Here is a 12,626-nt window from a genome sequence, read left to right as displayed (position 1 = left end):
CTTTAATTCAAACTAAAGCCTCATTCAGACGGTGGTCCATGTAACACCTGTGAAGCATGAACTGGCCATCGGTGTATCACTGAGTCACTTCTCACAGGCAAGCCGAGAGTCAGGGTAGTCAAGTGGTCTGAGATCAAAAGCCAGGAGGGAATGTCATAAACAGAGGGAACAGATAAAGGCGTAGCCAGGTAACGGTCCTATTTCAGAATGCCAGGAAGAAAGCGCATCAGAGCAAAGAAAGCAGGCAAGATGATTTGTCAGAACAAGGTCCAAGGTCAGGCAGCAAAAAGATCCACAAACAAATCAAAAAGGCGCAGAGAGACAAGCCACACACAGCTGAATGTGCGTCTGTCAGAGATCTGGGACTAACAGCCCAGGTAAGCAGATGGAAAATCACCTGGGACAGGGAACACCTGAAGGCAGCCCAGACCTTCCTAGTCTCAGATTTGCCAACCAAGCCATCAAACAAAACACTGACAGCTCAGCACACCCCTGCACTATACTGGACAACTGAGCTGTCAGTAAAAGCATACCAGACAGACTGAAGGGTGGAATGGTGACAATGGGTCTTCTGAACCAAACTTGACAGCCCTATATATTCCTATACAGCTGTCAAGTTCAAGTCAGGAGACTTTCTGCCAGTCCCTGCAGCACAGCCTATACATGGACCATGTTGCACGAATATCTGTATGAGGCTAAAAGTTGATGATATACACTGAAAAAAATGAAAAAAACCCCTCTAACATGTGTACTTTTGGGTTTATTTAGGAGTGGTGTCTATGAATCCACCAAGACCAGTAATCGATGAAGAACAACTTGAAGTGGATACATTTAGCAGAACAGCATCGGGTGGATCTTTTGTGATATCCAATATACCACCTGGACTTCCATCAGACATTTTTAAACCAGAGAAAATAACTGATTTAGAAGCAAAGATAGTGAATGGAAGTGTTTCTTTATCCTGGACAGCCACTGGTGATGAACTGGACCAAGGAACTGGTGAGGCATTTTTACAGAATAAATCATTTATTTTTCAGGGCTAATTTAACAAATAAAAAAATGACCAGTCAATGTATTGAAATTATCACTCATCTGTATTCATATATTGGTTTACCTAGGCAAATAAATAACTTTTTTGATGGTGAAATACATGACATTTTATTAAGAAGGACAAGTTATCTTAATCGACCACAACTCTAGGATCCTGTTTTCACCACTAGCCTTAAGGGCATGTCACACTAAGAGATATCGCTAGCAATATCGCTATAACTAGTGACGTTATAGCGATATTGCTAACGATATCGCTGTGTGTGATACTTACCTCCGACCGCTCCCCCGCTGGTTATCGCTGATCGCGCGAGAACGTCCTGGACTGTTTCTCGTCGTCAGCTTCCTGCGGCGCTTCCTGTGGAGAGACGAGCGACGAGCGTGGAGCCGGGCGGGAGGACGCAGGATCGCCTAGTGTGACAGGTAAGTAGCGACCCCCGTCCCCAGCGATGTCGCTGGTGAGATCTGCCTGTGTGGCAGCTCACTAGCGACCACTTAGCGATGTACCAGCGATCCTGACCGCGTCATATCGCTGGTCGGGATCGCTGGTACATCGCTAAGTGTGACAGTACCTTTAAAGGGAATCTGTCACCACATCTAAACTATTAATATAGGCATACACATTATAGACTGCTGAAAAAAGTCCTCCCTGTGTGTCTTATATCAGATGCCTTGTTGTTGAGAAATCAGCTTTTATCACTTTATGTAAATGACCTCTTCCAGGCTAACGATAGGCTGTTGCCCAGAAGATAACTTTGCCTCCAGAGAATAATTTACATGGACCATAGCTCCTCTATACATAGTATGATGTTCCACCTGCTACCACAATACACAGTATAATTATCCGACAAAAGCTCTTACACCGTATAATGGCCCTCACAGTAGAACAAACACTGTATAATGGCCACCACACTGTATAATAGCCTCCACAGTAGTCCCCACACTAGTCCTTAAACTGTATCTTTGCCCACACAGTAAGCCCCAACTGTTTAATGGCCGTCACATTAGCCGCCAAACTGTATAATTGTTTCCTCATTGGAGCCCAAACTGTATAATGGCCACTGAATTAGCCCCCAAACTGTATAATGGGCCATGCATTAGCTCCCACACTGTATAATGGCCCTCACATTACTGTAGCTCCTATTCTGTATAATGGACCCTGCATTAGCCTCCACACTGTATAATAGCCTTCACTTTAGCTACAATACTGTATAATGGGACCCAAGTTAGCTCCTATACTTTATAATGGGCCTCACATTTGCTCCTATACTGTATTGTATAATAGGTCCCACATTAGCTCCCAAACTTTATGAGGGTCCCCACATTACAGTAATCTCCATAGTGTATCAGGACCCGCCAGTGTTTTAGGGTCCCCCTTGTTTAAGATGCCCCCATGTCTTAATTGAAGTAAAAAAAAATTATATACTCACCTAATCCAGGACCCTGATGGCTCCATCGGTGAAGCTCGATGGACCAACGCCCTGTCATAACCCCAACGCACGCACAGAACATCAGAGTCCCTGCATGGTGCAATGACGTCACCATGCCGAGAGTTTGGCATACTGCGCGTGTGTTGGCGCCTCAGCCGTTCTTTAGACCGTAGGTTAGCCTACAGAACAGAGAACAGCAGTGCTAGGAGACCATTCCTCCCTACTCTACCTTGCTTCTTAACTGCCTCGGCGTATGAACCTACTGCTGGGGATACACAGCAACATTGGTCGCGACACAGGTTGCAAGGTCAAATATCACTCTATGCCACTTGAGTATTTTGGAGATGATTGCCTAATGGTTATACATACAGTGGGTATGGAAAGTATTCAGACCCCTTTACATTTTTCACTCTATTTCATTGCAGACATTTGGTAAATTCTAAAACGTACATTTTTTTTCTTATTAATTTACATGATGCACCCCATCTTGACTGAAAAAATACAGAAATGTAGAAATTCTTGCAAATTTATTAAAAAAGAAAAACTGCAATACAACTTGGTCATAAGTATTCAGACCCTTTGCTCAGACACTCATATTTAAGTCATATGCTGTCCATTTCCTTGTGATGCTCCTTGAGATGATTCTACTCCTTCATTGGTGTCCAGTTGTGTTTAATTAAACTGATAGGACTTGATTTGTTAAGCCACACACCTGTCTATTTAAGACCTCACAGCTCACAGTGCATGTCAGACCAAATGAGAATCATGAGGTCAAAGGAACTGGTCAAGGAGCTCAGAGACAGAATTGTGGCAAGGCACAGATATGGCCAAGGTTACAAAAGAATTTCTGCAGTACTCAAGGTTCCTAAGAGCACAGTGACCTCCATAATCCTTAAATGGAAGAAGTTTGGGACCACCAGATGTCTTCCTAGACCCGGCCGTCGGGCAAACTGAGCAATAGTGGAAGAAGAGCTTTGATGAGAGAGGTAAAGAAGAACCTCAAGATCACTGTGGCTGAGCTCCAGAGATGCAGTAGGTAGATGGGAGAAAGTTCCACAAAGTCAACTATTACTGCAGCCTTCCAACAGTTGGGCCTTTATGGCAGAGTGGGCCAACGGAAAACTCTCCTCGGTGTGAGACATATGAAAGCCCACATAGAGTTTGCTAAAAACACATGAAGGACTATGAGAAATAAGTTCCTCTGGTCTGATGAGATGTAGATAGAACTTTTTGGTGATAATTGTAAGCGGTATGTGTGGAGAAAACCAGGCACTGCTCATCACCTGCCCAATACAATCTCAACAGTGAAACATGGTGGTGGCACCATCATGCTATGAGGTGTTTTTCAGCTGCAGGAACAGGACAACTGGTTGCAATTGAAGGAAACATTAATGCGGCCAAGTACAGAGATATCCTGGATGAAAACCTCTTCCAGAGTGCTCTGGACCTCAGACTTGGCCAAAAGTTTACCTTTCAACAAGACAATGATTCTAACCACACAGCTAAGATAACAAAGGAGTAGCTTCAGAACAACTCTGTCACCATTCTTGACTGGCCCACTCAGAGCCATGACCTAAACCCAATTGAGCATCTCTGGAGAGATCTCAAAATGGCTGTCCACCAATGTTCACCATCCAACCTGACGGAACTGGAGAGGATCTGCAAGGAAGAATGGTGGAGGATTCCCAAATCTAGATGTGAAAAACTTGTTACATCATTCCCAAGAAGACTCATGGCTGCACTAACTCAAAAGGATACTTCTCTTCTAACAACTGCTCGATGTCCTCTTTCTCTGGAGGGTATTGTCTTCAAATATTCAATCTTAGTGGGTAATATTTTTATTACTACTCAGATTAAGCATTACGTTGACTCGGTCTTCCGAGGCATACCAGACAGTGTCAGAACCTGTCCTCTCCATCTCATCTCCCTTGGAGCTCGTGCAGGAATTTATCTATAAATCAATCAAACCTTCTATTTCATGGTCAGATTCTTCACCAGGCCTGGGCGGATGGGTATCACAACTCTCTAATTATAGACTGACTGATCTTTTGAAAGCCACTCTACGTTTAAACTCTTTATTGCCATATGACAGCTACTCAACTATGGCCCTCATGATTTTCCAAAGGGCTTACGTTTGTAACTTGCTGCAGTGCAGTACAGCGCAACCTCCACCAGGGGCTGCTGGTGAGGGAAGAGAGGTTGCACACACACACAGCATAGTAACACAGAACAACAGCACAGGTGTCACAGGTAAGGAAAGAGTGATCATACTAGCCGAAGTCAGCAACTGTCAGAAGGAGAAGTACCAAGGGAGACCGCAAGTGCGTAGTCAGGGGCAAGTGAGATGTCAGGACCTACCAGGAACGTGGTATCGGAAACAGGAGACGAAAGCTGTTGACATGGTACAAGCCAGAGGGTGAAAAGCCAGTCAGAAAGCGTGGTATCAGAAACGGAAAAACCAGAAGCAGAGTCCAGAGATCAAGCCGGGTCATACACAAGTCCAGATAATTGGGGCACTAAAGAAGGAACACTAAAGGAATACAGGTCAGAGGCACTAGCTTGGAAGCTTGCAGTATAGCTGACGCTGGCCCACAGGCTGCAGAGGACTGAAATAGCTCAGCCAGCTCCAGAACGAGGCAGAGGGGATTAACCCCCGCATGACCAGTCCAAAGAGAAGACAGCAAAAAACAAACTCTTGACTGGATCATGATAACATTTCCCCGGAGGTCAAATCTAGGATGTCTCTATCGGCTAATCCCTCTTGTCCCAAATGTTTACACTCTCCAGCTGACATCTTTCATTGTCTCTGGGATTGTCCGAAGATACAGGATGTTTGGGATATGCTTCTTCACCATCTCACCAACACCTTCAACATTCGCTTTACATTATCTCCGGAATGAGCATTATTTAATATTCTCCCACGGGATCAACTACTCGGACTCTCTGCTCAGCAACAACGTGTTTTAACTATTTGGACAGTGGCTACCCGCAAGAGTATTCTGCATTTGTGCACACAGGACGCAACCCCTTCACTAAATCTTATTTCTTTGAAGGTAACATATTTGTTTAAAATGGATTGGATTGAGTCCATACTTCATGAAGAAAGTCATACAGAACGTTTTTTCCTCACATGGTCCTCCTTTATTGATCTGCAGCCGCTCTCGGTGCATCAAGCATTACATGGTTGTTTTCAATTGGCCGATTGGTATATCAGAGAGCTTATATATGGTAACACACCTATTAGGCTTACCTGGTTAAACTTGCAGGGTTTCAGATGTGCCTGGGGGGAGGGGGGGGGAGTTGGGGTCAGGACTGACTGTAATACTGAATAACCCGTCTTCTTTTGAATCTTTCAAGCTACACTTTCTGGATATTGTTATGTCCTTCTTTGTCTTTATCTGCTAGGTATGTTACTCATTCTTATCTTGTTTGCAGACCGTTATAAATAAATATTAAAAAAAAGGATACTTCTACTCAATACTGAACAAAGGGTCTTAATACTTATGACCATGTGATATTTCAGTTTTTCTTTTTTAATAAACTTGCAAAAATTTCTACATTTCTGTTTTTGTTCAGTCAAGATGGGGTGCAGTGTGTATATTAATGAGGAAAAAATGAACTTCTTTGAATTTACCGAATGGCTGCATTGAAACAAAGAGTGAAAAATTTAAAGGAGTCTGAATACTTTCCATACCCACTGTATGAGAATCTTTTTTCCGACAATGTAGCTACTAAATACTTAAAAGCATACAGTGTGTGGTTCCCCCAGGAGAACGTGGGCGACATCTGCTGCCCAAACTGTATTATAACATAATTATTCATATACTTTATAAATATAGAGTTAAGCAAAATATGCCAAACATAAAGTCCTACTGTAAATCCATGCTAAAGACAGGCAGAGTATACACACGTGGTTGAAATTGTTGGTACCCCTCGTTTCATGACAGAAAAACCCACAATTTTGACAGAAAAAATTTGAATCTGACAAAAGTAATAATAAATAAAAAATCTCTGAAAATGAACAAAGGAAAGTCAGACATTGTCTCATTGATAGTTGCAGGAATCATGTGATTGCAGTGATTGCCTCAAAGGGTTGTGCAATAAAATATTAAGCTAAGGGTACCATCATTTCTGTCCAGGCCTATTTCATGAGTTTTATTTTTTTTTAAATTCTGTGGAAGCATGGTTGAAAAGCAACGTCTGACTTTCATTTGTTCATTTTCATAGAGTATTGATTTATTAATACTTTTGTCAGGTTCAAGTTATTTCTGTGGCCATTGTGGGTTTTTCTGTCATTAAACAAAGGAACCAACAATTTTGACCACATGTATGTACAAAGTGCATGTGAAAGATGCGACAAAAAGTTGCAAACAAACAGCGCTTATAAAACAAGCTAAGCCATGATTTCCAGAGTGGCAATCCTGATGAGGCCCTCCCCTATGCATATTTTAGCTTAAAAAGACTTTGGTAGAAAAAAATCTACCATCAGAAAATAAAAGAGAATCTAAAAAAAATATGATTCACCATCGGATTCTAATTATTAAAAAATAATACAGGTCATACATCCCCAAAAAGCATGATGGGGACCTCCTTTAGGGAATCTAGTACAGAATATGAGTCATTAAGTTATTAAACAACGAATTGACAGTGCCTTGAAAAGTCATATGTCTCTACCAGCTTTGCCCATCTATCTATAAGCTGAAAATTTTTGCTCATCCCTCTTTGTAAACTAGCTTAGTGAAATTAAATGGGGAGAGACTGTAAACAACAATTTTCAGATTTTGTCACAGGTTCTCAGTAGGATTTAGGTCTGCACTTTGACTAGGCCATTCATACACATGAATATGCTTCGATCAAAACTGTTAAATTCTCTAACAGGTTTTCGTCAGGATTGCCCCGTATTTAGCTCCAACAATCTTCCCATCAACTCAAACCAGCTTCTCTTTCCCTGCTAAAGAAAAGCATCCCCAAAATATGTTGCTGTCACCACCATGTTTGACCGTGGTGATGGTGTTTTCAGGGTGACGTGCAGTGTTAGTGTTCCTCCACACATAGCATTTTGCATTTATCCAAAAAAGTTCTACTTTGGTCTATCTATACAGAGCACATTCTTCCACATGCTAGATGTGTCCCATGCATGGCTGTGGGGAAACAGGGGTCAGTGGGTGCTCTCGTCCGCTGGCCCGGCTGTCTTTAGCAGGACTGCATGGACTCAGGGCTCACACCACTGAATGCCCGCTCTCTCTCCCCTTGGGCGGGTCACTACTCAGATAACACAGGGTGAGAGTAAAACAGTATGGCAATACTTTATTGACACCCAACTCCCAATAGCACAAAGAACATACTCAGCAAATACCCAAGATGGTGCACATTACAGAGTCTCATCCTTCCACTGACTTGCCGTGATAATGGTAGATGATACTTCAGAGCTCCCAGGGTCACTATTCCACCTGTGATACACACACAGAGAAGAGGTAACGTCAAGCTTAGGGAGATGACCTAGAACAGTCCATAGAGTCCATACAAGGTCCAAAGCCAGTTGACACGAGAGTCACCACTTGGCTTATCTGACCATCTCCATGGAACCGGGTGACCAGCAGGTCCCAATCCTGGCTTTCTCCAAACGTTTCCAAGGTTCAGCGATGTTCAATTGATCAGATCGATATCCTTCGAACAAGAGCCAAAAACCCCTAGGTTGTTTCCTATAGAATCATAGATCCATGTCCCTTCCCTCGTGATGGGGCCATGATGAATTGGCTACAGTCCTGTCTCTTGTCCGTCGAGTGTTTTGCAGAATGTCTGACTGGAAACTCTGTGTGATGAGATCTCTGAGTCTTTTTATACTCGAGGCATTTAAGCTATTTTTAGAATTACCCAGTGTCCTTCAGTCCACCCTCATATTCTTTCCCTCTCTACTTTCAAAGTCAACAAACTGGTTCCAGAATACAATGCAGAATGCACAATTAGCATATCAGCACACGTCAATAGATAAAGATAAACACACACTATGTTACATGGTATATCAACTTACAAGTCACTATTACAGACTTACACAGTATGGTAAATGCCACATCAGCCTGCAAGTCTGTCCTCCTGACCCAAAAGAAAACAACACCCAAATCCAAAATCCAATATACAGATAAAAAGTCAATTCTTCTTGGTTGGCAAAAACATGGTCGTTTGGGTAGCTAATATATACTCTGGTTTCTTCGCAATTTCTTTTTGCAAACTGCAAAATGAACTTCCTATGGCTTGCTTTCAAAAATGGCTTTTTTTGCCTCTCTTCCATGAAGGCCAGATTTGTGGAGTATATGACTAATAGTTGTCCTCTGGACAGAAACTCGCACCTGAGCTGTGGATCTCTGAAGTTCCTCTAAAGAGTGGCTTCTTACCTGCATCTCTAATTAGTCCTCTCCTTTTTTTGTCTGTCAGTTTAATTAGACGGCCATGTCTCAATAGGTTTGCAGTTGTGCCACACTCATTTAATTTTGTATGATGGATTGAATAGTTCTTTGTGAGATGTTCAGAGCATGGGCTATTTTTTTTTATAAACTAACCTTTCTTTACTCTTTACCAAACCTTAACCATGACCTGTCTGGTGTTGGTTTGGTTTTTGGTTTCATGATGCGGTTCTCAAATAAACCTAAAGTTCTAGAACAAACCTCTGAGGCCTTCACAGAACAGCTGTAGTATTACGCACAGGTGGATTCCATTCACTAATTGTGTGACTTCTGGAGGCAATTAGTCACTCAGAATTTCATTTAAGGGTACCAGACTACATAAAGTAATTAGAAAACCATGTATCATTTTCTTTACACTTCACAAATACTTGCTACTTTGTGCTGATATAGCAACAACAAAAAAAAACAATAAAACACATTTAACTTCGTGTGTGTAACGTGAAAAAATTTAGAAACGTTCATGTGGTATGAATACTTTTTCAAGGCACTGTAATAGGGAAATCAGGCAATCTAGAATTGCACAGGATATATCGCTAGCGCCGATATGGGCAAATTATAGCAAGACGCTGGTGACACATGAATTGCAAAGCACCTAGATTCAGGCTGATTGCTTAGCTCTGTACTATATGCTAATCATCTGAACTGGGTAGGGTAAACGAAGGTGGTACCCTTTTACATAAATGCCCAGACAAGGAAGTATTTTCTGTAGTGTCTTTCAAAGACCAAAAGTCATATCCTTGTGTCTGACCACATGATTGAAATGGAAAATGGATGGGTCTTTCATGTATTTTACCAAAATTCTGTGTAAATATAAACTGTTAAAGCAATGTTCTTGGAATAATGAATCTGATGTATTTTTATATTTCTATCACCAGCTACAAACTATGATTTAAGAATGAGCCTCAACCCTAAAGACCTAAGAGACAACTTTGATAGATCAACTCAAGTAAACATTTCCAGTTACTCCCCACAAGAAGCTGGAAACAGAGAAGCCTTCACATTTGTGCCTGAAAATGTCGTGATAGAAAATGGAACCATTCTTTTCTTTGCTTTAGTTGCTATTGATAAAGTTGATAAAAGATCAGATGTTTCTAACATAGCGCAGGCGGCACTTGTCATTCCACCAACACCAGCTCCCACAACTGCACCTAAAACTGCACGTACAACTGCACCTACAACTGACAGCTCAGATGGACCGGATGTAACCATAATTACACTGATAGTATGTTCCACAGTTATCGTTATCTGCATCATTATAAGTATTACGACCTGTATTGTAAGCTGCCAGAGGAAGAAAAAAAATCCAGAAATGAGACTATAAGAACATCAGCATTGTCTGTGCTAATATGGGGTAAACATTAAAAAAAGTTTTTCCAACTTGACATTTATGGCAATTCCTCAATATATACACAATAAACGTCTTATAGATGTTGGTCTCAATTCTGTTACTCGGACCTATCTACAGAACAAAGGTCCCCAACATCCATCCTGCCTGGTGCTGCAGCCACTGAAAAAATACAGCTGGACATTTATGTCTAAAGGGGTATTCCAATCTTATGCATTAATAACATATCCACTATATATGTTATAAATGTATATGTAGATGCAGGTCCCACCAATGGGAACCACATTTATCTAGAGAGAGCCGTAATGGGTGCTAATATCAGTGAAGAGGTGGTTGGAATTCCCTTTCCCATTTTAGTGTGCTACCTCTGGTGGGATCAGAATCTACTATAAGTTTATAGATATCCTGTGAGCAAGAGATGAGAGATGGGAATACGCCTATAACTCCCTTTTCATTTTTACAGAAGTTCCAAACACATATGTTTACAGCCGCGCCGCGTGGTTACTGCAAGTAGAGATTTTGACGTCTATGATATATTGATATAGAGTGTATCCTGGAAAACTATTATTTATGCATTGAATAAACTTGATTTTCTGAAACCATTATGCTCATTTAAATTAATGCCAAAATGTACATATTGAAGGAGCAAATGAAAAATATTTCGTCTTTGAAGAGTACAAAGTTATGGCTCCCAACTCTACATATAGATCATTATCAGTGATCACCAGAAATATTTTACGAATGTTAAAGAAAAAAGCTATGAGCAACAATTTCAAGCTCCCTGTGCAGTAGTGTTGCACCTCTGAAGTCACATGCATAACCTTGTAGGCCTTTTCCAGCCATGATATGCCACCTTTGTATTCAGGTAGTTCATAGTGTAGCTTCTTTCCAAGAATCTATTACTGTGTGCCACACAGCTCTTGGATCCTGGATTCTATTACTGTGTGCCACACGACTAACTCAGCTCCACTCAATCTTTGGGCTCTGCTACATATCTCCTAAGTGCGTTTGAAGACAAAGTCATCTTTGACAGTCGACACACTTGGCTATGCTGTTCCAATGTGCCTGTCCGCACACTCAGCTCTTCTCTCCCAAGGTATAAGTACGCTCACTCATCTCTACTTTTCTGAGGTGCCTATCTGCATACTCATTTTTTCTTGTCCAAGCTGCCTGTTTGTATACTTAGCTATGATGTTGATAGGTGTCTGCCTGCATGCTTGGCTCTTCTATTCCAAGGTGCCTTTACACATACCTGGCTCTCTGTGCCGACCCAAGTTGCCTGCATATCCAGATCTGCTGTTCCACTTGTGCAGAAAATCCAGTTCTGCTTTTTTGGTGTGCAGTCTAGCATATCCAGATCTACTGTTCCATAAGCTACACTAAATGACCCAAATTATTTGTCTTTCTTGTATAGTTTTGGAAATTTCAAGTCTTTCTTGTATAATTTTGGATATTTCAACTACTCTACTTGCTAATGAGTCTATAAATTGAGGATTTAGCTATTGGGTTTTTATAGCTGATTAGTAGTGATGGGCGAATATGCTCAGATAACGTCTTATCCAAGACAGCCTGAGCACATGTGGGGATTCCCTAACAAACAGGCAATCCCTACATGTGTTCAGGCTGTCTAACAGCTACAAATCATGCAGCCACATAGACGCGAACAAAATATGCGAGCACACCCAAGACACTTGGATAACAACTGAGCATGCTCGGATAAGGCTAGTTTCACACTAGCGTTTATTCCACGCAGCACACGGCGCCGCTAAGCGGATACATTTGCTCTGCCTCTATACAACTGAAAAATTAAATGGATTGCTGTGGCTTTCTCTGTGCATGACTCTCACAATCAGCAGGACAGCTTCTTACATCCAAATCAGTTCTTTTCCTCTGCGCACTTCCCTTCAACACATATGTAAACAGGTTACTTGGATGCACAGAGCAGACATTGAAGAGACAGCGGTAATCAACCAACACTATTTATTTGACTAACACAGACAGAAAATCTATCTATAGGTACATATCTATATCTATATATACACTGTCATTATCTAGCAGTTAGACAACTGTTGATGAGTAATGCTTAACCTTATTGTCTCAAATTAACAGGCATCACTCTCAATATACTACGCCTGGCATCGCCTAATTCTCTTCAACCATCTCTTATCGTTATATTGGCCCAAATGGGGATTTCTGGTATTACCTGCTAGGCCGCATATCCTAAACATGTGAGACACTTGGTATACAGTGTGCTCGTTATACTGGCTATCTTCATTCCCTGAAACACAGCTCTGGCCCACACCATCCACGCTGGAAGAAATGGCCCAGTTCACTCGTAGTCTT

The 12,626-nt window shown here is 41.6% G+C and overlaps 1 protein-coding gene across 1 annotated transcript in view; it reads left to right on the top strand.

Moving 5' to 3' along the window:
- The window catches only part of LOC141085894 (calcium-activated chloride channel regulator 1-like), a 56,286-nt gene extending 45,404 nt beyond the window's left edge, over window positions 1-10,882 (top strand). The window contains exons 13-14 of the mRNA XM_073571511.1: window positions 769-999; window positions 9,814-10,882. Of these exons, the coding sequence (XP_073427612.1) occupies window positions 769-999; window positions 9,814-10,259 (677 nt within the window). The 3' untranslated portion in view covers window positions 10,260-10,882. The remainder of the gene's footprint in view (window positions 1-768; window positions 1,000-9,813) is intronic.
- Window positions 10,883-12,626: the final 1,744 nt, after the last annotated feature.

Source organism: Dendrobates tinctorius, unplaced genomic scaffold, assembly GCF_039654945.1.
Source record: "Dendrobates tinctorius isolate UK_male_01 unplaced genomic scaffold, ASM3965494v1 ptg000029l, whole genome shotgun sequence".
NCBI lineage: Eukaryota > Metazoa > Chordata > Amphibia > Anura > Dendrobatidae > Dendrobates > Dendrobates tinctorius.
The sequence above is the reverse complement of the archived record's forward strand: the minus strand, read 5'-3'. Positions and strand labels throughout refer to the sequence as shown.